The 23631-nt window shown below is 47.5% G+C and overlaps 1 protein-coding gene across 4 annotated transcripts in view; it reads left to right on the top strand.

Moving 5' to 3' along the window:
• GRB10 (growth factor receptor bound protein 10) overlaps nt 1-23631 on the top strand; it is a 127392-nt gene that overhangs the window by 47723 nt on the left and 56038 nt on the right. For all 4 annotated transcript variants that reach the window (XR_016021011.1, XM_074341042.2, XM_074341040.2 and 1 more), the window contains one exon: nt 14414-14504. Coding sequence is in view for 3 of the 4 variants with exons in the window: in XM_074341042.2 (XP_074197143.1) it covers nt 14414-14504 (91 nt within the window). In the remaining variant the exon portion in view is untranslated. The remainder of the gene's footprint in view (nt 1-14413; nt 14505-23631) is intronic.

The raw sequence follows: 23631 nt of genomic DNA, 5'->3' as shown, positions 1-23631 counted from the left end.
ATTTACAGTGAGTTCCAGTCTTGAGCAATCTGCAATATAGCAATTATAGATACAGCTCCAAGTTTTTATAGAGAAGAATGTCTCCTTCAGATCTTTACCAGACAAGTGATCTCCCAGTTCTAGCAGCCCCCTGATAGCTGTGGCGTGGCTTGGACACGGGCTCCGTCACGGAGTCTCCGATACGTGGAGTTCTGGACACACAAGCACCCAGATCGATGTGTGCTGTCAATTATCCTGCTTTCTGCTTTAGTGACACAGGCCCGATTGGTGTGGGAGCCGTACAGATGAGGCCCTAAGACTTCAGATGTCCCTTTGTGATATTGGCATATTCTGGGGCCTTGGGGGAACCATGTAACTGTCCTGTCCCTCAGTCACCCTGCTGGTAAAAGGGTTTGTTGTGTCGGGGTTGTGTGAGGGTTGGGGCACATGCATGGAAAATGCCCAGCAGGCCCAGCCACTTCCCAGGTGTCCTGTCCAGGGTTGTCACCTTGTTCTCCTTGGACACTGACTGAGCACAGCCCGGTGCCAGATGTAGATCCTGTGCTGGGGAGGCAGCTTTGCGAAGCAGACAAATTCCTGGGGCTCCTGTGTGCTAGTGAGGAGGCAGACATGCGACAACTGGCAAATAGGACCATGGGAATAAGAGTAACAATTCTAAAGCAAATAAAATAGGGCCGTGGGAGACAGTGGCCAGGAGGTCAGGGAGTTCTTCCCGAGGAAGTGCCCTAAGCGGGGGTGGTGCCCAGGCAGGACTGGGCAGGGTGGAGGAGGAAACGGCCAGGCCTGGGCTGGCCAGCCGGGCGGGGTTTAGGCTTTAGTCGACCAGGAATGGGAGTTCTTAGGGGAGTTTATGTAGAGAGGCCCACAGTCCACTGTCTGCAATTTTAAAATCTGAAAAGCTCCGAACTGAGAGGATTTTTTCATTACTCAATCGGGGCAGAATCTGACTCGGACTGAGCTAGATTCTGAGTTCCAGGACCTTGCGTTATCTTTCTCAAGCCCAAGAAATGTTTAATTCCCAACCGCATGTAGCCTCCAGGGTTTTGAGGAAAGGATTATGTGTGCCTTTTATGAGAGCTGAGGTAAAGAAAAGCCACATTCATTATCTTTCAGAAAAATGCAAAAAATAGAAAATAAAATGAGTTCAGGTACAAACATCCGAACAGAAGGTTGAACTGTGCTTTAGATCTGAAACAACTGTGTATACATTTGATGTAGGTTATGAAGATGCCTGTTGAATTTCCAAACATTTATTCCAAATATTCATTTTTACTTTTATAATTTTTCCCCCTGATTTCTGGATCGAAAACCTATATGCTGGTTTTAGAAGCAACGCACTGTAGAGACCGGCCTTCTGATCCTGCCCTTCAAAGATCCGGGAGAGTGGGATGCAGCACCCGAGGAATGGGTCCCGCCCTCCCTCTGTCATTTCAGAAATTCCGTCCCGGCCCCAGGCTTTCGCAAGTTGCTTCTCTTGGCTCCATTTCAGATCTGTATCCCTGAGCCTTCAGGCTGAAATCTCTCCTTCTAGGGCAGGAGTTGGCCCAGGACAGCCCGTGGGCCAAATCCCGCTCCCTGCCTGCTTTTGTAAATAAAGTTTTATTGGAACAGAGCCACGCTCCTTCCTTCCCCTCTCATCTGTGGCTGCTCTGGGGCTCTGTCAGCACAGTTGAGTGGTGCCTGGCCCGGTACAGAAAATGTTTTGCCAACCCGCTTTAGAGCACCGATTGGTGGACACAGGCCAACGTGGCCTCCTTGTGTCAGTTTGTCTCCTCCCCAGTGTTTGGGGACAGGGCGCGCAGCCCTCCGCTGAGCGTCTGCTTGCCCATCACATGCAGCTGTGGGTTTTCTGTTGGGGGCCCGACATCTGGATTCCTCCATCTTTTGGCAAAGTCTGGAGGAGCTGGAAGGTGACATCATCCTGCATGAGCCACTTGGGATCAGTCTCTGGATCTGAATACCATTCCCAGAGTGTGTCACTGTTTTTGTTTTTTCTTTCTTTTTCCAGAGAGCGATTCTTCTGCAGCTCTTCCGTTTTTAATCTCACACACCCACAATTTGGTAAAGGGACATTTTCACTGGACTATATTTTCTTCAAGGAATTTGTGGACAGTGAGTTCCACTTACCATAGATAGATCTTGTCCTTGAAGGGGGAGGATGCAAAGACCATTTGAAACGTCCCTTACTTTTATGAGACCTTTCCAGCACATAGGACATTTACCTAAAATGGTTTTGCAAATCATTTGTGGTTATAATTCTGCATTTAGTACCAAACACTGTTTAATAGAGATGTTTTGTGATATAAAAGCAGGCCATTTATTCAGTAGGTTCAGGGGCGACTTGCTGGCCATTCTAACAAGTTAACATTACATTAACACACGTAGGTGTTTTGATCTCTGTTCCTTTTCCTTGTCACCAGGGACGGGGGGCGGAAGAGGGGGACCCAGAGGACAGAAGAGCAGATTGTGAGTGGAAAATGTGGGATTTCATGTGTGAAAGGTTGCTGTCTTGCCTTGTCACACGGCCAGGCCCCCTCGTCCTCGTGTAAATGGGTCATACTAGTGACTCAAGCGTGGATGGTGGAGTAACTGGGGAAGGAGAAGTAAAGGCCAGGTAGCCGCTGTGCAGACCTGCTTCGTAAACAGGGCGGTCTCCCGTTCTTCACCTTCTACGTTGAGTATAAAAGTGCATCTGCTCTTCTGTTCCGTTAAACAGTGCGGGTTTGGCCGTTATGAGGCCTGAGTGACCAGGACGAGCTCACTGACTGACTCATTGGCTTTCTCCTGGGGAGGGAAGGAAACCCCTGGAACAGCCTGGCGTGTGTCAGCAGGTCCCATAAGACAACCAGATATCCATCCCAAAAGTTTTGACAGCGTTTTGTTTTTGACAGGCACCCCAGGTGGTGCTTCCGATCAATCCATGAGTAACTTTGGGAGAACCTCAGCCCTCGATGAAAGCGAGGATGGACACTAGAGTCGGTGGCACAGGAAGTGCTGCGCCATTGTTTACTAAAAGGCGTGTTTGTGGAATCACATTTGTCCATACTTAGAATTTCACCAACTTGGAATAGTCAGCTGCTTCTCTGAGCCACAGCAATTACACTGGCAGGAGTTCCCCCACCTCTCACTAGTGTTCTTAAGACACAAAACCATTGTAAAATTGGGCAGTTGTGTCATTGTTGGTGTTGCCTGACCCCTGACCTCCAGGCCTCCTCTCCACATGACAGCTGCCCCTTTCTCTGTAGCCAAACCTGGTCTTTGTTTGGAGTCACTGGTACCTGGTTCTGAGTTTTCGTCAATGGGTTACCTCTCCCAGTGAGTTATGTCCAGAATTATAGACCTGGATGCAGTCAGAAGACCTTAAATACTGAAGTGCCCATCCTTCCTGGGGCCTGGGAGGAGACAGCGGGGTTCAGAATCAGAGTGGTCAGCGGAAGCTCTGTGAGCCGTGTGGATTGGGGGCCATTGGAGGGTCGGCCCTGAGGCAATCCCGCAGCTGCATTTGGGAAGGTGGTGGCCTCGGGTCACACAGGACCAGCCGCTGGCAGAAGTGGAGCTCCATGGTCACGTCCGCGTCCTGGCCTGTGTGTCCTGCAGTCCTGAAGGTTGACCGCTGTGCTTGGAGCCGTGCAGGACCCATGAGCTGTCTCTTCTTGGGCCCTGGGAGTTGGTGAATTTTAATTTCTGCATTTGCTGTGAGGTAGGCCTTGGAAGTCCTGCAGGCACACTTTCAGGGTTCTAGCAGAGGACGAGGCCCTGTATGTGTGTGTCGGCTGCTTTCCCGCACTGGCAGTAAGTGGGAAGCATGGAGACAGCCACCCCGTCCTTTTGGAGTTTGAGCGTTTGAACTGTTTTGGCATTTGTGTTATTCCCTTAGCTACTCTTATCTTCATAAACATCTGATGTGTGAGGCCAGTGTCCGGAGGTTCCTTTTGGGGTGAAACTTGTGAGCACGCTTTGGGGGACATGCTGTTTCCTGTGCTTGCAGCACATGTCCCCATAGGCCACTGTCAGAGCTGCTCTGTCACCTCCTACTTCTGGTTGGACTCATTTCAGGAAAAAGGAAATCAGAAAAGATGTCCACCGAATTTCCATTATACAGTCTCATGTGGACACTTGGTTTGCTGTGCCATCAGCTACTCACAGATGGCTCTTTGCCTGTTCCTCATGTAAAAGTTGGTGATGGAGGAGGCAGAGATGGAGACCGTGTAGGTGATGGCGGAGGTGATGCTGGAGGCGATGCTGGAGGTAGTTGAGGTGGTGGGAGGAAGTAAAGTTGATGGGAGGAAATGGATGGAAGTGATGGCAGAGGTGATGGTGGAGGTGATGGCAGAGGTGAGGGCAGAGGTGGCGGCACCAGCAGGACTAGTTGTGAAAACAGCAGCTACTGGTTACTGAGCGACGCTTACATGTGTGACCACACTAAACCTTCCACAGCGTCCTGCGACGTGACCCGCACGCACACAGGGAGGTGTCGTGTCCTCCCAGGTCGCTCGGCCACTCGTTTATAGACATTCTAGTGCGAGTGTTCGTCCCTGTTTGGCGGAGCTGCTTCGTTGATGTGGGAAAGCCGACTCAAAAGACTGGAGCAAAAATGACTTGGCAAAGGCATTTTATTTTGGGAAAACCATTCGTCAAGATTGACAGGCTCTGGGCACGAGGTTTCTTTGTAGCATGATGGAAATGTTCTAAATTCAGATTGTGGCGATAGCTGGAGAAACCTGTAATTATACTGACATTCTTTGGATTGTACACTTACAACAGATGAAACTTAGGTTGTGTAACTTACATATCAGGAAAGATGTTTAAAAAAATGAAAAGCCAGTGCATTTGCCCTCCCCCTCGAATAACTGCCATGGGTGTTTGTGCGCCCAACGTCACGGAATAGGTAATTGGATTAACGAGAGGCACGTCATACGCTTTTGCGGGTAAAGTCAGGAACAGCGGCCTGTGCAGGTAGTTACCTCGAAAGAAGTGCCTGAGGATGGAGCACGTGGGGCGGTCTGTGTCTTTTTAGGTCTTAGTGCCTGGGTACACTGAGATTTCAGTGAAAACCTGGGGTTTTTCTACATACTAGCATTGTCCCTGCCAAGCGCGGCATCTTCCTGTTTTGGCGAAAAGTTTGTTGAACTCTCCTGAAAGACGGTCCTGGTATTTTCATGTGAGAATCAGCAGCCTTTGTTGACACGATATCAGTAGAAAGCATTCCCCTCGCTCTGTGAGAAGAAGGCCGATGGTGAGTCTTTCCTTTTTCTCATCGCAGGTCATGGGAAACAGGTGAAGCCAAGTTTGTGACTTGCTTTTGGGTCAGTTTGATATAAATCTCTTATTCCCTATACTCTTGCTAGACACAAAGAGCTGTATCTAAACAAGCAGTGTCATTTTGGCCAAAAAGTGGCCCCAGCTCGCTTGTTAGGAGTGTTATTTCCGTGGAGGGGGGCTAATTTTCCAGACCTGGCAACTGGCAAAACGTGGGGTGCTGACATTGCAGCTTTTACCAAGTTCTCTGCTGTTTGAGGAATTTGCAGGATTGGTTAGTAGAATGACAGGATGGTAGCTAAGCGGCCCGTAGCTCAGTGCTGGGGAGAGCTGCGCTCTCCGTCACACCCCTGTGGCTTCTATGGCTGTCAGCTGTGGGGCCCTGGCCCAGTCCCCTTCCTCCCTTTTTCCTCGTCTGTAAGAATGGGGGGTCATAACGGCACCTATTAAAGAAAGAACTTAAACGAGGCAGCAAGAATTATCTAGCTCTGGGCCTGGTCCCCAGAAATTGCCATAGAAACCCTGCCATGTTTACATCCATTTTTAATACAAATTAGTAATCGTCTGTATAGCTGTGGGAGGGCCAACGTGCAGTCCTAGTCAGCTAACTGGCCGTGTCTGTTTGAAACTTCTAGAACGAGACACGCATACAATAGACAGAAGTGGGCATTGGGCGAAGACGGAACTTATCTATAGTAGTTGACAGGAGGACGCCTCCCCGCTCTAGAACTGCAGGAAACACAGGCAGCGTAGGACATAGTCTGTCACTCTCCACGAGGGCAGCACTCGCAGTTTAGCGGGCTTTGCCTTTGGATCTGCGTGACACTGTTACCTGTTCTTGTGTGAAATGACAAAATCCAACCCAATGGCCTTTCACACATTGACCTCCAGAAGCTTCTTCCTGCGGTAACTGGGGTGGGGCTCCAGTGATTTCACTGGGCAGCCCACTCTGCTGGGCGGGCAGGCGCTGCCTGGTGGGGAAAGGCCCGGGGGAAGGCCCGTGAGCGGCTGGGACCTGGAGGGCGGGATCCCATGTTACTAAATCTTTCCCAGCCTTACAGCGGGGTTGGCCAGAGCAGCTGTAGGGAAGGTTGGGGGGGCTGGGAGAGCCCCTCAAACTTTGTCCCTGGATGTAGCCATTTCCCCCACACCATGCTCATGCATTGTTGTTTGGTTGGTTGCTTGGTTGGTTCTGTGTACCTGTACTATCTAAGTTTATCCACATTAAGATTTCAGCTTGTAGGTTTAGGTCCCGCATTCGTTCTCGCTGGTCGAAGACATTTCAGATCCCCTCACTCTGTTCTTTGTGGCTTTGGTATTTGTTTGAGAAGGGTGCCTTCTGTGCTCCCTGAAAAGACTGTGCCCCAGGCAAGGCTGAGGGCACAGCCTGTGACCCTGTGACACCACTGGAGAGAGATCCCTTGTATAGCCTTCTCGTCCCTGTGGCTAGTGCCGTTCACTGAAAAATAGGTAACTTTCATCCCTGGACAAGCCCTTTATTTACATCATTTTAATTTTACCCACAAACCGACCTATGAAGCCACCATCCTGCCCCAGGGGGCACCAAGGTGCAGGGCGCTCTCTGAAGTTACACGACGAGTTAGCAGGTAGGGACCTGGGATTTGACCCTCGGGTCTGGCCTTGAGCTCTGCATTCCCATTTGTTACCTGGCAAATGCTGTGCTGACTGTTACACTCCTGTCGCATAGAATTCCCACAGCTGTTCTGCAGGGTGTGCGTGGGTTTGTTCTTTGGGGCAGGAAACTGTCCCTACTGCTCAGTGGACCTTCTTTGGTCTCTTCAGCAGGTTCCCTTCCCTTGGTTCTCTTGTACTGCTCAGAACCAGCTGAGGCAGGATTTATTAGGTGCTCTCCTTGCCACAGAATACAAGTGCCAGCTGACGACTGACCCCTGGAAACCTGCCCCTTGTCTTCTTTGTGCCCAGGCCATGTGGAGATGCTTTTCATGGAAGCACAGTTTGTGTTGCTGGGGGGTCTGACAGGGCAGGGGTGTGTCCTGGTGACAGTGACCCGTGGTGGTCCTTCCACTCTGGGCCTCCACCCTCACCCCTCACTGCCGCCCCCAGAATCAGAGGTGTCCCTGCCCGAGAACGAGGATCAGTGTAGACCTGGTGTCTAGAGGAGAAGGGGTGCACACGATCCCCTCAACCCCCTTACTTCCCACCTTGAGTTGTAGCAAGGCAGCAGAATGAGGGGTAAGAGACCGTTTTCATCTGGGCTGTCAGAGAAAGCTCCAGAAGGAGGCCGCTTCAGGGCTAGGGCTTGAGGATGTGTGGATGGCATGCACAGAGGGCAGGACACAGAATATTCCAGATAGTGAGGAATCCGTAGGCAGCGCAGGACAGGGAGGTGCACGGGCTGTGAACAGTGTGTTTGAAGTAGAGGAAACCTGGGCCGGGAAGGCGGCCCCTGGAACAGGCCATGTGCGTGACTCACTTCAGGTGGAAAGCTCAGACTCTGCCCCACTGCCTGCAGTCGGGACTGGGCAGGGCAACGGCCTGGGAGTCTGCATTTCAAACACGTTCTTCTAGGTGAGGATAGTGAGCTGCTCAGGGCTGACCACACTTGGACACCCGCTCCTGGTGGGCAGGTGCTCAGGCCTTGTCACCAGGCTGTGGGGGAGGAGAAAGAATTTATCTTCTGCTCTTCTAAGTTTTCTGGCTGGACTAATAACCAGGTTAACACGAGGCAGATTAACAGGGAACAATGACCAAGTTTATCACATATGTACATACGGGGGTTCCATAAGACGATGGGACTCAAGGACACACACTGGACACCTGAGGCTTATGTGTCACCTTGAGCTAAGGCGAGAGGGGGGGATTGGGACTTGAAAGGGCAGGGAGGCAATTGACATGGAGATGGAAAAGCACATGTTTGGTGAATCAATGTTTGCTGGGGCATCTTTAACAATGAGACACAGAGAGGACTCTGACCCGAGGGGCCTCGGTGGGTCCTCCCTGACTCTCTCACCTTGTTTGTGTTAAACATGCTTACCTGTGACGGTCCCTCCCTTCTGGAGCAGGTCCTCTGTCTAAATTCTCTTAGGCAGTGAAGGGAAAAGCAAAGGTTTTGCTGTTTGTTTGTTTGTTTGTTTGTTTGTTTTTGAGACGTTTGTTTCTCAAAAGTAATAGGTTAAGATCATCGATATCCCAAAAGGTGTATTTTAGGGTGGCAAGCTCTGCTCCCCTCAGGGCCCGCCAGAGTCCAGTCCCGGGCTTGAGTCGCGTATATGTAATCTCTACAAGCTGGGTTCCTTGTCAGTGGAGTGGGGAGACAGTGGAGCCGCCAGCCTACGTGGTCAGAGGCCCCGCAGTGGGCAGCGGGTGTACTCCTGGGCGGGAGGAACTTGCAGGGCTCAAGAGCTAGCAGAGCTGATGTTCCTGCCTGGGGCCCAAAAGAGGCCTAAAGGCTCAAGGCCAGGACATTCCTGCAACCCCTGGGTGTGGTTCATGAAGGAACGTTCCAGAGGAACAGCACTGCTGAGCTGGAGAACTAGGCCCTTGGCCCACCCTCTCCTGCAGAGCCCAGGGACCAGGCTGCTGGCCGAGCCGCCCCTGCAGCAGAGCGCAGCTCCAACGAGAACACAGCACAGGCCACTTCGGAAAGTACTTCTAAAGCCATCTGGGTTTGGGAGTCCAGGTGACCCTCGCAGCTCTAATTAAGGGGCTTCACCGCTGCCCCTTCTTTAGAAGCAGCAGCAGGGTAATGAGGGCTCTGGTTTAGACGGCGTTAGCTGCTGGCAGCCGCCTTCGGGGCGAAGCCTCACTTCCCTTCCAGTCCCCGGCCTCCTGCAGAGGAGGGGGCTTGGAGCACTGGCCCAGGGCCACCGCCAGGCCACATGTCATCCTGACCCTAACGTGGAACAGGAAACCCCCCAGACAAACACTAGCCCTGAGAGGACATCAAGCCAGCACAGTGACAAGCTTTTCCTCTCGCCCCAGCTGCTATTACCCCGCGTCTGGCAAAGTGCATTGTTGCCTTTGAAGAGCAGACGGACATTTGTCCCTGACTTTCTAGAGTGGACAGGAGGGTTTTCTGTGTTCTGTGCCGTAGTGGCTAGCTTCTCCCTGCTGCTGTTGTGTTTTGGCTTCATTTTACAAACGGCACCATTTTTCATGTTGTTTCATCTTTCCTGCTTTTTCAAGGTAACAGAATTCTTGTCTGAAGCTTCTAAAAAGTACATTTCTTCTTCGACCTGGGAGTTTTACATAATGAACAGATGAGCCTATTGTTGAGATTTTGTTCTCACTGCTATGGTTTGTCGTGCAAACCTATCAGATTGGGACAGTCCTTTAGGTATAGAGCTGCCAGGTGAAGTATAGGGTGCCCAATTGAGTTTAGATAAACCACAAAAATAAATTTAGATAAACCACAGAAATATTTATAGGAGAAGTCTCATGCAATATTTGGGATATACTTGCACCAAAGAAATTAAATTATTGGTTTATCTGAAATTCAAGTTTCCCTGGACATCCCATATTTTTGTTTGCTAAATGTGGCAGTGCTGTTTAGACAGGGTTGCCTTAAATTAGGTTTGAAAGTTGCTTGCCTTCTAAATAGCTGTCTCAAGGGGGTCTGGTTTGCTTGTCAATGCTGACAGGAGTTCTCAGGGAAAGCGGTGTGTGGACTGGATGGCGGGTCAGACCTGAGCTTGCACAGGAGACACCGAGGGTGCATGTGTACTCACAGGGCACGTCCATCCCCAGAGAGGCCTTGCTCGGGGCGCCTGCAGGCATGTCCCCCACCCTTTGAAATATGTGGGGAAGACAGCTTCTTTGTTTAGATAAACCAGTGTCGGTGAGATCTGATTTCAATCAGATGACCCAGTATCAATGCTCGTATTGGTAATGGGTGGTAATCACCCATGTATTTCTAAGTAAATATTCCAGATGAGGAGTTTTAATAACTTAAGCAAACTATGAAACTATTCTGAAGTTCCCTTGGAGGAAATGTCTGAGGAACTTGGGTCTGCTGACGATAAACATGTTGGCAAACTATGAGGGTGGGAAATGTGGGGCGTTGGCCCAGGGATGAGTGAGAAGGCACAGATCTGTTTGACCGATGAGCAGGCTGACGAGAAACAGACATATGTGTAAGTAGGGGCGTAATGTGTGATCAGTGGGACCTTCCAGATGCGAAGATGGGGTGTGAAACGGGCCTGAGCGAACTGGTCACCATTGGGGGTGGGGTGGGGTATCAACTCATAGTCTCATCTCTTCCTGTTCGCCCAAATAAACGTCGGAGAGTTGAGAGGGTGATGCATTGAGTTGAACAAGAAATTAGAATAAAACATGAATGGATGGTTTTTAGTCTTCTTGATAGAGGGTAAAGGCAATTATCAGGTTTAAAATTATGACCCAAAAAGAAAATTTCAGTAAACTCAACTGCATTGACTTAAACCTCTGAGAATCAAAAATATAATTAAATCTAGAGACAGACACAGTGGGAAAGTATTTACTACAAATATGACCAAACTCCATTTCCTACCACAGAAAGAGCTCATCCTGGGGGAATTAGGGAGCAGTTTGGGGGTTCCCACCAAGGTAGGCCCTGCTTTGTGCTTCACATTATAAACCCCCCACCCAGCAATCCCTGAGGGGTTACTGAACCCATGTTACAAATGGCCAGTGACTCAGCGAGTCCAGTTACCTGCAGAGCCTGAGTGGGGGGCTGTGGCCCCTCACAGAGGTGACTGGAAAGTGCCCTCAGGCACTCATCCAGCAGGTCTGTCAGGAGAGTCCAAGGGAACAAGGACAAAGAGCTAATGAGCAGATGAAAAAATGTGCAGCCTCGGTATGTAAGACCTGCTTGTGAAAGCCACAGGGCGAGGCCACTGCTCACCTCGGGGATTGGCAAGACAGAAATTCCAGAAAAGTCAGTCACTGTCCTGGCCGCCCCAGATATTATGAAATGGGCAATTCTCCTCTATTTGGGGTGGAAGAGTAAAACTGTGTGAACAGGTTGACAGTATGTATCTCGACTCTTAAAAATACACAGGTGACCTTTGGTCTACTTATTCTACTTCTAGGGATCGTAAGTGAATAATCAGAAATGTGTACAAAGTTTTATGCACAAAGGTCTTTATTCGATCATTATTGATGCTCTCTGAAATTTGCAAATGACTGAAAGCGTCTCCCTAGAGCAGTTTAGAATCTGAAAAATATTTACCAAGGTTTTACAATAACCTCTTACAGTGTTAATTGGAGGGAAAAAAGCAAAGCACAAAAGTGTTCATGCCATATGATTTCAACAGTGTCGAGTCCATGAACGAGAATGCTAAGAAGTTACCCTACTGTCATAGGATTTAGCGAATTTTTATTTTATATCTGGTCCACACTTCCAAAACATTAAACAGGTTGTTTTAAAAGAGGGAAATGTTTCTCTGAGGCGGTAGAAGAAACATTGGATGGACAAACTTTGGCTGTGGGGCTGTGGAGACTAGATAGGGAAACCCAGTTTGGGAGACCCCACTAAATTTGGGGGCTGGGGTACCACCTTCTTCAGTAGCCTCCATCACCTAGCTCCAGCTGCAAACACCTCGGCAGGGTTCTTGGTGGCATTCCTTCCACCTCCCAGTCACCAGGTCCTCCCAACCAATCTCTGTCCTCTCTCCTCATCAAAAACTTATATTCTTGACAACCTGTGTGTGCACCGATGGGGCCTTGATGACAGAAACCTGGTGTTACACATCTACTTTATGGAGTATGCTAGGGCTCCGGAAATGCTGATGGAGATTGTTGCCATGGAAAATTCCAGAAAGATAGATTAAAACACAATTATATGTGTCACATGGTTATGGTTCCATTTAAAAAAAAAAAATCAGGATCACGTGTAACCCCCACGTGATTCAACGATACCAGGTGTACTCTCCATAAATAATTCAGACACTGCACACATATACACACAGTGTGTGTGCATTTTTGTTTCCTCCCTGAAAGCACAGACCCAACCTGATAGGACAGCATCCCTGGGTGAGAGTCTACAGGTTCCTTTGAATGGTTTCTTTATACTTTATTTTGATATCTGAATTTTTCATGATTAGCAAGTATTACATCTATGATCAAAAACAAAAAGAAGCTATTTCTTATGCAAGGAGAGCAACCAGAAGACTGTGAAAACACCTGGGGCCATAGGGCTTCATTTGAGTTCCCCAGGAAGGCGTGAATGCGGCTGCCAGCCACTTCCTTCCTCCTCCTAAGTGGCAGAAGTGGGTGCCTGGCCCGTCTGGACTCTGTCCCCAGCTCCCCACCAGACCCACACCTGTTTACCGCAGGCTGTGGTCTCCCGGCGAAGCAGAGTCCTGCCATCCCTCTCTACCCGCCAACAGGCAAAGGCTCTGACATGGAAGCCACTCTCTGGGGAGCATGTAGGCCACCAAGCAACTTTTTGAAATGAGTTTCTTGGGCAGCCTGGGTGGGAAGAAGCGTGGGCTCTGAAGCCGGCGACCTGGGTGTCTGTCCTAGGGCTGCCCCTTCCCTGGCTGGGTGACAGGGGGGAACATTTCCTTGCCTTATTGTCCTCATGTGGATGACGAGGTCCCACCCTGGCAGTCAGCTGTCATGTGGCACACATGCGTGTGGCAGGCCCCTGTGCAACGGCAGGGACAGGGTTGCTGATGGTCAACTGTGTGCTTTGTTTATGACACTCATCTAATTAAGAACCGTCCAAACCTGTAGAGAACTTGAATGAGTTTCTTTGAGCCAAACTAACAAAGATTGTCGGGAAGCAAAATCTCAACAGATTGAGAAAATGCTCTGGAGAAGGGCAGTTTGGCAGCTTATTTTATACGTTAGAATCAAAGGAGGAGACTAAGGGGGAGTACATGGAATCCATGGGTGGTAGATTAAGGGGTTGGGAGAAAGCAAGACTGGGCAATCTCTGGGATTGGATATAAAGTAAAATGGAGGGACACACACTGCTGTTACACTGGTGGGCATAGGACAGTTAGTAATTCACATTTACATCGCAGGGATGGTTTGGGGGGGACAAGGTAACAGCCAGGAGTTCTGCGGTGGTGTGCTCTGGGGCCTGGGCTGTGCCCTGAGGGGTCTAGGAAAGGAGATTACTCTGACATTCCAAGGGCATGTTATCTTAGATGCACAAAGACAAAAGATAGACTTACTTAAGGTAAAGAGTGACCTTTGTCAGGGAAGCTACAGGCCTACGTGACTGCCGGCCACAACCGCTTTTAGTTAGGAATTTGTATGTTCAGACCATCCTCTGGGGTTACTTTCGGTCTCTTATAAGGCCGTCCACGCAGGCTCCTGAGCTTGTCAGCTTTCGCATGGGGCCCCTTCTTTGTCCACACAACGTATTATTAGTATTAATGGTAGATTTCCCTTGCAGTCCTTATACTTTTGGTACAGTTCTAAAATCTTTCTAATTACGGAGGTAATACATGTGCATTACAAACATCTCAAAGATTTCTTCAATATGTAAGAGAAAGTCTGTATCTCTGCAGCCCGAGTGAATCACTGCTAATATTTAGTTATTAATATTCAGTGCATCGATATGAGAAGGGCCACTTTGCTTTCCCACATTTTGATGAATCTTTCATTGGCTTGATTATAATCCCATGGAGATAGTTTTCTAGAGTTGTGGGCTTGGTCATCATATTGTTATAACTTTTGCCTAAAATTTCCATCCTCGCCCTGATGTCTGAAAAATGCCACTGAACTCTTTCTGCCTTTGGAGGGGGCCAGTAATAAACAGCCTCTGGGTATATCTGCTCCAGGTAACAGACGGTTGGGAAGGGAGGGGGTTGTGGGGGAGGCTTGAGTACAGTAATCATTATGGAAAAGCCATGTGCTCTGTGGAATGCTAATTATTTATATTTGTTGCTCAAATCTAACAGTTGACAATACTTCTTGAATTGCTACTCAGAGAGAGGAATTTAGCCATAAAACCAGGAGTGACTTCTCTTCCAACTCCCATGCCAAGCGGGTTGCCCCTTTTCATGATTAACTTCTCCGTTACAGCATATTTTGACCAACTGTCATTTAAAATAAAAAAGGCAAAGACGTGGAAAGGAAGTGGGGAGTGAGGAGGGAAGGAAGCGCTGAGGATGGTGGACGTCGTAGACAAATGTGAAATGCATCTTTTGACCAGAACCTTCTGTTCCTGTCTCCCTAGGACCAGGGAGAGCAGGCATCTGCTCAGGACCCAGGAGACCTGGCAGCACCCAGCTTCCCAGCCCAGGCCGACCGGCTCAAGAATCACCAAGGTAACGGGTGACAACAACATGGTGACCCAGATGCCGTCCCACCCAACTTCAGCTTTGCAACAATGCTAGGATTTCGTGTTTTAAGAAATTGTTTTTGTTACTCATATAAGAAGATTCTCACTTTTTTCCCCTGGAAGGAAACCAAATTCTGAAATAGAGAAAAAATACTTGGGTTGGGCTCTTCATATACCAGGGGTGCTAAAAAAATGTGTACACGTGACTTGTGTTCATCATTTGTTACCAGTATCCATTGAGTATTACAATGTTAATACAGTTCTTTCCTTTCTGAAAATGTGTACACAGTTTTTTGGCACCTTCTCCTTGTAGTAAACTGACTCCAGGGAGCAAAACTTTAAAATTGATTTCGTACGAGTCCACCCAGGATTCCCCTGAAAGGCATCTTGATGGGGTATATGGAGGGCTCCTCCAGGGTGACCGTCTCTTGATCTTGGCATGTTTGTATCTGCACTTAGCCTAGTTTTACATGGGTACCCTTGGTAATTCTCTACCTTTCTATGGTCCCTTCTATCCCTTCTAGTTAATTTCTGATGGGCCATCGTGGGAAAGAGAGGAATGAGACCAAAAGGGTCAAGGGTTAGGAAATTGGGTGTCATGAATGCAAGCTGTGATGTAGGATGGAGACCCGAGAAGGGAACTTGCCTCTGGTCATGAGATGGAACAGGGGAAATGCACAAGGCTGGCCGCTTGGATTGTTGGAGAGTTGAAGTACAAGAAATTAAAGGGTTTGAACTGGCAGGGATTAGAATAATTAAATTTTTAAGTTGCATAATGAGAAAGGATGAAATTTATCAGAAATAAAAGCTGGGAGCTGACCATGAAGTCCAAGAGAAGTTTTCTCAGGTACCAGAGAATGTACTTTGGTAAGAGCAAGTGAGGGTTTTGTGTGTCAGGCATAATTTTAGGGTCATCACTTAGAAAACTTTCAAATGAGATGACGCAAGGGAAAGAGGACTGATTTGTTAATATTGGCTTTGAAACCTAGGAAAATCTTAATGTATGACATTTCACTGCTTACCAGTGGTCTCGTTTAAATGGAAACAATCTAAGTGTTGGTAGTAATGGTCATATGAAATTGTTGTTAATACTTCAATCAGAAGTTAGAAAAAAATCACCCTGAGAGGACTTTTCACACTTAGCTTCCCGCTCACCCCCTCATGTCTGTAAGTCGTACATTCAAATGTCACATGCACATCACAGTACGCGGGTGGTTCCCTTGGGGGCCTTGTGGCACAGGAGGGACGGGCCTTCCTTGTGTGAACGGGAGCTGAGTCTCCTTCCGTAAGGAGCTACACAGCAGGTGCCTGAAGCTGGCGTGACAAGCCCCAGCACCTAAAGGGGGGGCCTAAGGAATGCACTGCCTGCCGTCACGGCAAACTCGGCTTCCCAGGGAGGTCATGCTTCGAGCACACCCACCATGCTGACACCTTCCCTGCAGTACCCAGTAACTCTGCACACAGAGCGTATAAAACAGTGAGGCCGAAGGACTCAGCCTGGCCTGGACACAGGACAGACACGTCCATAGAGCAGTGAGCAGAGCCAGTGCCGGTGCCCACCGGGCTGTAGGTCCAAGGGCAGCACTGAAGGCAGTTTGGGCCAGTATGTGTAGCCAGGAGCTGGGGTGGAGCAGCCCTGCTCCTGAGACCCTGGGAAGCAGTGTGCGTGAGCCCCCAGCCAGGCAGCCGGGCACAGCTGTCGCAGGCCTCTGCCTCACACCACTCCATCAGGCCGCAGCCCCTGGCCCTGCTCCACTAGCTTACGGGGGGAGGGGCGGGAAGGCGGGAAGGGAGAACAAAGCACAGCCACCCCAAATGAGTCTGCAAACCTGCATTCCCAGGCATGTAATGCATTCCCCTACCATGAAATACAGCTAGCAGAGTCAACAGATGCCAGTTTACGTACACAGTAAAGATAAGTCTGACAAAGTGTGTTTGTAATGCTCAGGGAGATGAATGACAGAATAATGTCTGTAAAAGAGAACAAGAAACTAGGATACACAGTGGGGAGAAATGAAGTAAGAACAGGTGGGAGTGAGAAAGAGTCCCTTAGAAATTTTGGAAAGGAAATATTTAGTTACTGGCATTTAAAACTTCAGTCTACAGAGAATTAATGAGCTGGAGTCACCTCCCTCCAGCACAGAGAGACATGGGAAAACACGAATGGGTCAGTAGACGCAGACACATGGACAGCCTTGAGGAGAGAGGGACGGAGGGCACGGCGGGGTCGCTGAAGAGATGCTACCTGAGAACTGGGCAGAGTGGGACAGAGACACTCCCCGTACTGTACTCAGAAAACTAAAAGGAAAAACGAAGATGAATTCACATCTGAAAGCATTTAGCACTGTTCCAGAAAACAGAAGACACAGAGGAAATCTGCAGGGAGGGAAAAGCAGATTCTCCAGCACAGGGACAGACAGCTGACTCGGGCACAGCCGAAGCCCCGAGGTCCTGCAGGATTTCCCGAGTGCTGAGGCGACCACCTGTCCATCTAGAATTTTACACCGACAGCTACTGAAAGCAAAATGAAGTGGTTTTGTTTTTTGTCTTTCCTGGGCCCAAATTGAGAAAACTGGTTGCCGGCAGCCGTCACTGAGGGAGTTGTTAGAGGTTGTGCTTCAGGAGGGAGAACTGTGAATGAGTGTGATCAGCCGTGGAGAGCAGAGGGGCCGTCGTGTCGGCAGTTTAATGCCATATGAACTGTAAAGAAAGTTAAGCTGAAACTTTGGACAATGACACACTGGGAGTGTGTGTGTGTGTGTGTGTGTGTGTGTGTGTGTGTGTGTGTGTCTTTGGAGAATGGGGTTTGTTCAGTGAGTGGTTAAATCATAATAAGACCCCAGTGGGGAGAGCAGAATGTAACTTGAGAGTACATGGGGAAAAACTACGCTTAGTTGTGTGTTTTAAAATATAAGGTGCAGCTAAAATGTTGACTGTAATTATTAAAAGAATATGCATTTAATTTATAGTTTCTAACCGAGCAGGAGAAGCTGGAAGGGAATCTATATTTTATACACACAAGCAACCTCAGCAGAAAAGGAAGAAAAACAAGATGTGAAGGGAAAAAAGGATGTCAGACAGAAAGTAGAAAATAAGGCAGGAGGAGGAGCCTCCACAGAAAGCGGGAGCAGGACCAGACGGCCCGGATTAGCAGAAATACGTAGACCCTGCACACAGCACACAGACTCTTGATTCTTTTCTAAAATCTGTGTCGCTTTGTAAAAAGTTGACCATATATGGAAAGTTGCACTAAATTTTAAGCAATCTATTTCATGCAAGCCACGGTCTTTGACCCAGTGTGATTAAATCAGAAGTCAACAGAAAAAGCTCAAAACAAAACGTAAATATGTGTGGAAACTTTAACATACTCCCTACTTTGCTCATGGGTTAAAGAGGAACTCACAAGGAAAATATCAGTTGTTTAGAAATGAATGAGAAAATGAACGTGCTATAGGTAGAAAGTTATAGAATGCTGACACAATGGTAGTTAAGACTAAATGTCTAAGTTTTAAAAGAAAAGTTGAATTAGAGAAATGAAAATTGAGTAATTTTAAGGAATGGGGAAGTAATTACAAAAACGAAGATAAAAAATTATTGAAATGATGAAAGTATCGATTGACAGGAACAAAATCAAAAGCCAGTCTTTTGTAAAATCCACCCAAACCACAAACCTCTAGCACAGACACTCCAGACAAAGAAAGAGTCACAGGAAAACCACAAGAAAAGCACATCCGAGAGTTAAAAAAAATAAAACAAGGAAACCGTGAACAAGTTTGTGCTAATAAAGGTGCAAATATGAGGGAAATGGATGATGTATTGCAGAAATTAAAAAAAAAAAAAAAAATTGCAACACCAGGTGCCGGCCAGGACGTGGAGCAACAGGAACTCTCATTCATTGTCGGTGGGAATGCACAATGGTGCTGCCACTTTGGAAGACAGTTTGGCAGTTTCTTACAAAAATAAACATTGTCTCACCCATATAATCCAGCAATCATGCTCCTTGATATTTACCCAGAGGAGTGGAAAACTTTTGTCTACACAAAAACCTGCACACGGATGTTTATAGCAGCTCTATTCATAATTGCCCAAACTTGGAAGCCACCCAGAAACCCTTTAGTAAGTGATGGATAAACAAACTGTGGTCCATCCAAACGGTGGAATATTATTTAGCGCTAAAAAGAGCTATCGAGCCAGAAAGACATGGAGGCATCCTAAGTGCATATGAGTGAGTGACAGAAGCCAACCTGAAAAGGCTGCACACTGTGTGGTTCCAGCTGTATGAAGAGGCAGAACCATGAGACAGTGAAAAGATTGCTGGTGGCCAGGGGTGGGGGTTGGGGGACAGATGATTAGTGGGGCACAGAGGAGATTTAGGGCAGTGAAAATACTTTATATGATATTATAATGATGGACGTATGTTATTATATACTTGTCCAAACCCTTAGAATGTCCAACACCAAGAGTGAACCCTAAGGTCAACTGTGGACTTTGGGTGACGATGATGTGTCCATGTAGGTTCATCCTTGGTCATAAATGTCCCATCTGGTGAGTGATGTTGACAAGGGGGAGGTAATGCATGTGTGTGTGTGGGGGGGTACATGGGAAATCTCTGTACCTTCCTCTCAACTTTGTTCTAAACTTAAAACTGAGCTAAACAAACAACATCTTTAAAAAAGGAAGAAACCTGGAGCCATTTGAAAGAAGAAGTAACCTAGAGATTACCTAAGAAAACCAAGAATATTTCTTCCATGTAATGTGAATTAACTATTATATGACATGATGGAAAAGACAGCTTCTGAGAAGTATAAGGAACACTCAAAAGTTTTAGGTAGAGAATTCTGAAGAAATAAAGAAGAATAGTTGAAAGAGAAAAACAAGACAAAACATAAATGACTCTTGGAGAAATCTTAATAAAGACACAGTTCTGGAAGAATTCTGTCAGTTCAGTCCCGCCCCCTGAGAAATGTTCAGGGAGCTTTGCAGATGAGTGTCACAAAACCTTCAAGAGACAAATGATTTTTCTCTTTCTACAGAGAGGTTGAGGGCGGCGCTCTCCCACTCACTTTGTAATGATTTTTATCTTTGCAAGAGATCGTACAAGAAGTCTAAATATAGGCCTATTTCCCATGTTAATATGCAACCAAAACATCTATAAAACATTAATGAATCGAATTTAGCCGTTTATATTAAATAAAACACAAAACCAACAAATGTTATAACCAAGTTGGATTTATTTTAATAATGCAAGGATGCTTTACCATCATTAGACTATGAATGCATTTAACATGTTAAAAGATTAAAGAAAAAAAGATCATTAGAGACAGAATATTTAATACATTTCTCCACTCATATAATACGAAACAAACAATTACAATAAAACTCTTTAAAAAACAGTATACTGAAAAGAAACTTCCGTAACGTGTTTAAAGTATATTTGTCAGAACGGTCAGCCTCCATCCATCGCCTGCGATGGACTTCGGGAATCACACAGGATTGCCCACTGTCACCGCAGGTGTTAGCCAGAGTGATGAAACAAGCAAAGAGACAGAAGCACAAACAGTGAAAGGAGAACAGGAGTCTGCCTCCCTGCAAATGATAGTATTATCCACCTAGAAAATCCACACAGATATACAGACAAACTTCTAAAATGAATGGGTTCTGCAGGCTGGCAGATACGATGTGTCATCAACAAATAAAATGTATAGTATTGCATGTAACGGTAGAAACTGATCAGGACGCGTAATGCAAAAAAGAAATCCCACTTACAATAATCACAAAAATTAAAAAGGGCTCCGGGAGTTGGTGCAGCTGTATGACCTGACATCGTAAGATGTTGCTACAGGACTGAGAAGAGACTTGATGATGTGGGGAGGTGTTCTGTGACCACAAATCAGAAGACTTACACAGTGAAGGTGTAGAGGTTGAGCTTTCCATTTAATGCAGGTGCAACCCAATGTCGAAGCGTTTCGGTGTGACTTGACCAGTGATTCCTCACTTTAAAATGAAGGGGACCCAGGAGCAGCCGGGGCAGGTGGGAAGCAGAGCAGGGTGTCTGAGGGGCGCTCTGCACTTTTCCACAACAAGCCGTCATGTGAGGCATCCCAAGTAAGAAGGCATGTTACTGGTCCAAGGACAGACAAATTGGCCAAAGGACCAGAGTGAACAACCCACAGTGAGACCCACGTGAACCCAGTGCAACACAGAGAAGTCACGGCGGAGCCCTGGGCACACGTGACCATTCCTGTGGGGGCGGGAGGACTGGGCCTCTGCCACATACTATCCACAGTCATCAATGTCAGGTCAACTAAATCACAGAAAGTGAAAAACAAAATGCTTTTTATTTTGTTGAATAAGGAGAAGTGAGAATCTTTGCTCTCAGGCGAAGAATTTCCCAAATAAGACTTAACAACCGCGAAGGAAACATGATAGCTGTGCTACATTACGAATCCACATATCTGTGCGAACGTGACAACATTTAACAAACTACCAGGCACACTTCAGCCTCAAAGAAATATTCACAATGCACGTACCAGGCAGAATACTAGTATCCTCAGTGTATTTTTAAAAATCCTATAAATAAGAGGAACAATCAAATTGGAAAAAGTGGCAGAAAGCGTAAGCAGGCAGTGAGCAGAAAAGGTGGACATTTCATGTTTGTGCTGGACCCTTATTTCACATGGAAAACGTGGAAACCGACTCAGCTGGAAAGGGAGGGAGCCAGTGAGCTCTGTGATCAGGAGCAGAAAGGCACAGGTCCATCCTGCAGTGTGTCCAGGTGCCACCCGTTCATCTCTCCTCGGTGGTCCCCACAGCCCCGGGCGTCTGCAGTGAGCGGGCTGGGGGGCCCTCCTCCCCAGGTCTCCGGGCCTTCCCTTACCGTATTTGTGCCTGACAGGAACTTCAACACAAGGGGCCTTTGCCAAAGAGACAGTGCTGTTCTTTCCTTCCTTCCTTCCTTCCTTCCTTAATTTTCATGGCACCCTCAGTTGCTCTGGCCCCAGACCTTAGGTGTGCGGATGGGTTTAATGTAGAGCTGGCTGGCTCTTTGCAAGGGTCCTGATGTTCGGAATAAAAGATCTGCTGTGACTTTCCTTGACCCATTCTTCCCTCTGACAAAGAGGATTTATCACTCTCCTTTTTATTAGTTCGTTCCTAGTGTAAGCAGCTTACTTTGGTGTGGCAGTTGCAAAAAAATCCCTCACGCCGTTCCTAGCCGCACACCGAGGGAAGGGACACATTTTCCTTTGTAAGGGGGTGGTTTTGTAATAGCTGGAATTGCTCTTCACAGTTCTTTAAAAGTATTTTTTTATTATGGTAAAATATACATAACATAAAATTAATCATTTGAAGTGTGCAATTCAGTGGCGTGCATTGTATTCCGCAGTGTGGAGCAGTTATCACCACTATCTCTTTCAGAAACTTTATCACCCCGAAGAGAAACTCTGTACCCGTTAAGCAATAATTCCCCCCAGCTCCTGGTAACCTCTGTTCTACTCTGTCTCTGCATTTGCCTGTTCTAGTTAGTTACCTCATGGAAGTGGAATCATATAATATGTGTCCTTCTGTGTCTGGCTTATTTCACTCAGCATAATGTTTTCAAGGTTCATCCTGGTTGCAGCATGCGTCAGAATTTCATTCCTTTTTTGGCTGAATCATCTTCCATTGCACGTATATACCACGTCTTGTTTATCCATTCATCCGTCAGTGTGCACTGGGTTGCTTCCTCCTCTTGGCGGCCATGCATAATGCTTGGTGAGCAGGGGTGTTGCAGATGTCTGTGTGAGCCCCTACTTCTCCTTCCCTTGTGAATATCCTTAGAAGTGAAATTGCTTGAGGATGCGCCAGTTCCAGGGGTCGCGTTTTCTTGACAATATTTTGGAGATGTGAAATTGTCGAGATTTGTGATTTTGAAACCCATTGTTTCTGATGGTTGCTGTTGCTCACCGTGGAGGCGGAGCTGTCGGCTGTGCTCTCACCACAGCACAGCTGAGCAAAGGTGCCCCAAGGAGTGGAAAGAGGTGTCAGGTCCTTGCGTGAAAGTCACCAGTGTCGCCTGCAGGCGCATTTCATCAGGACCCATCCGGGCAGAGCGGGGCTGTGTGAACACCACGGAGAAACCTCCTGACACGTGTTCAGAAACTGCCCGCGATGCATTGGCTTGGGTGCAGACGCCCAGCTCCAGCCTTTGGTCCCTGAATCCAGGATGCCTTCCAGACCCTGGCCTGTCACAGCCCCGTCCAGCAGGTCACAGCCCTTTCCTGGCTTTCGTTTCTTCTCTTGGGTTTCTTTAAGCTAAAGGTGTTGGTTATTAGCATGCAGTTGCAATGTGCAGACCTCTGTTTGGTGGGATGCTTTCCTTTCCAGTAACTGGAAGTGTCGAGAAAGGGTGTGGAATTTTACAAGCCCCGACAACACACTGGATAGTCCATCTGCCAAGTGGAAAAGGCCAAAATTGGACAAGAACATGAGTTAATAGGGATGGTGAGATGGATGCAGAAAGATGGTTCTGTTTTGGTTCTCCCCTGTAGGGAGCCAGTGTGGGTGTCATCAGATGTTGGGGGTGGCCAGGCTTTAGGCCGGCGGTCTTCTCCTCTGTCGGCTCTTCTAGCTGTGACCCATGACAATGGGCAAGTTAGTAGCCACTTTGCAGTTTGGAATCTCCATCTTGCGTAATTATTGTGAACAATAATAGGGACGATGGTGATAACTTGGAGTCCATGCTAAAGGCCCCTGCGTGTCTTGTGTCTTCCCACTTAGTCGTCTGAGCTACGGATAGGGAAACCGAGGCAGAGAGATAACCTGCCCAGAAGTCACAGAGAGGTTAGACAGCGGTAAAGCGGGAACCGAAGCCAAGTCCATGCAGATTCACATTCTGAGATAACGTAGGGGAACGTCTCACATGCGCCTATGGGCACAAACTACCCTACCTGTTACTTTGTGTGTCATGTTTTTCCTCTGTCCCCTGAGGACCTATACTTCTTGTGAGTAAGAACCATGTTTTACTTCTCTTTGAAGGTTCTGCTCTAATGCCTTGTCCATAGTTGTATTTAATCAATTATTATTTAATGAATTCCTGAACTCACATGCCATAAATACACTTGCAGGTTCCGGAA

This window comes from Rhinolophus sinicus, chromosome 4 (assembly GCF_057876585.1).
Source record: "Rhinolophus sinicus isolate RSI-liver-muscle chromosome 4, RSI-T2T, whole genome shotgun sequence".
In the NCBI taxonomy this organism is placed as follows: domain Eukaryota; kingdom Metazoa; phylum Chordata; class Mammalia; order Chiroptera; family Rhinolophidae; genus Rhinolophus; species Rhinolophus sinicus.
The sequence above is the reverse complement of the archived record's forward strand: the minus strand, read 5'-3'. Positions and strand labels throughout refer to the sequence as shown.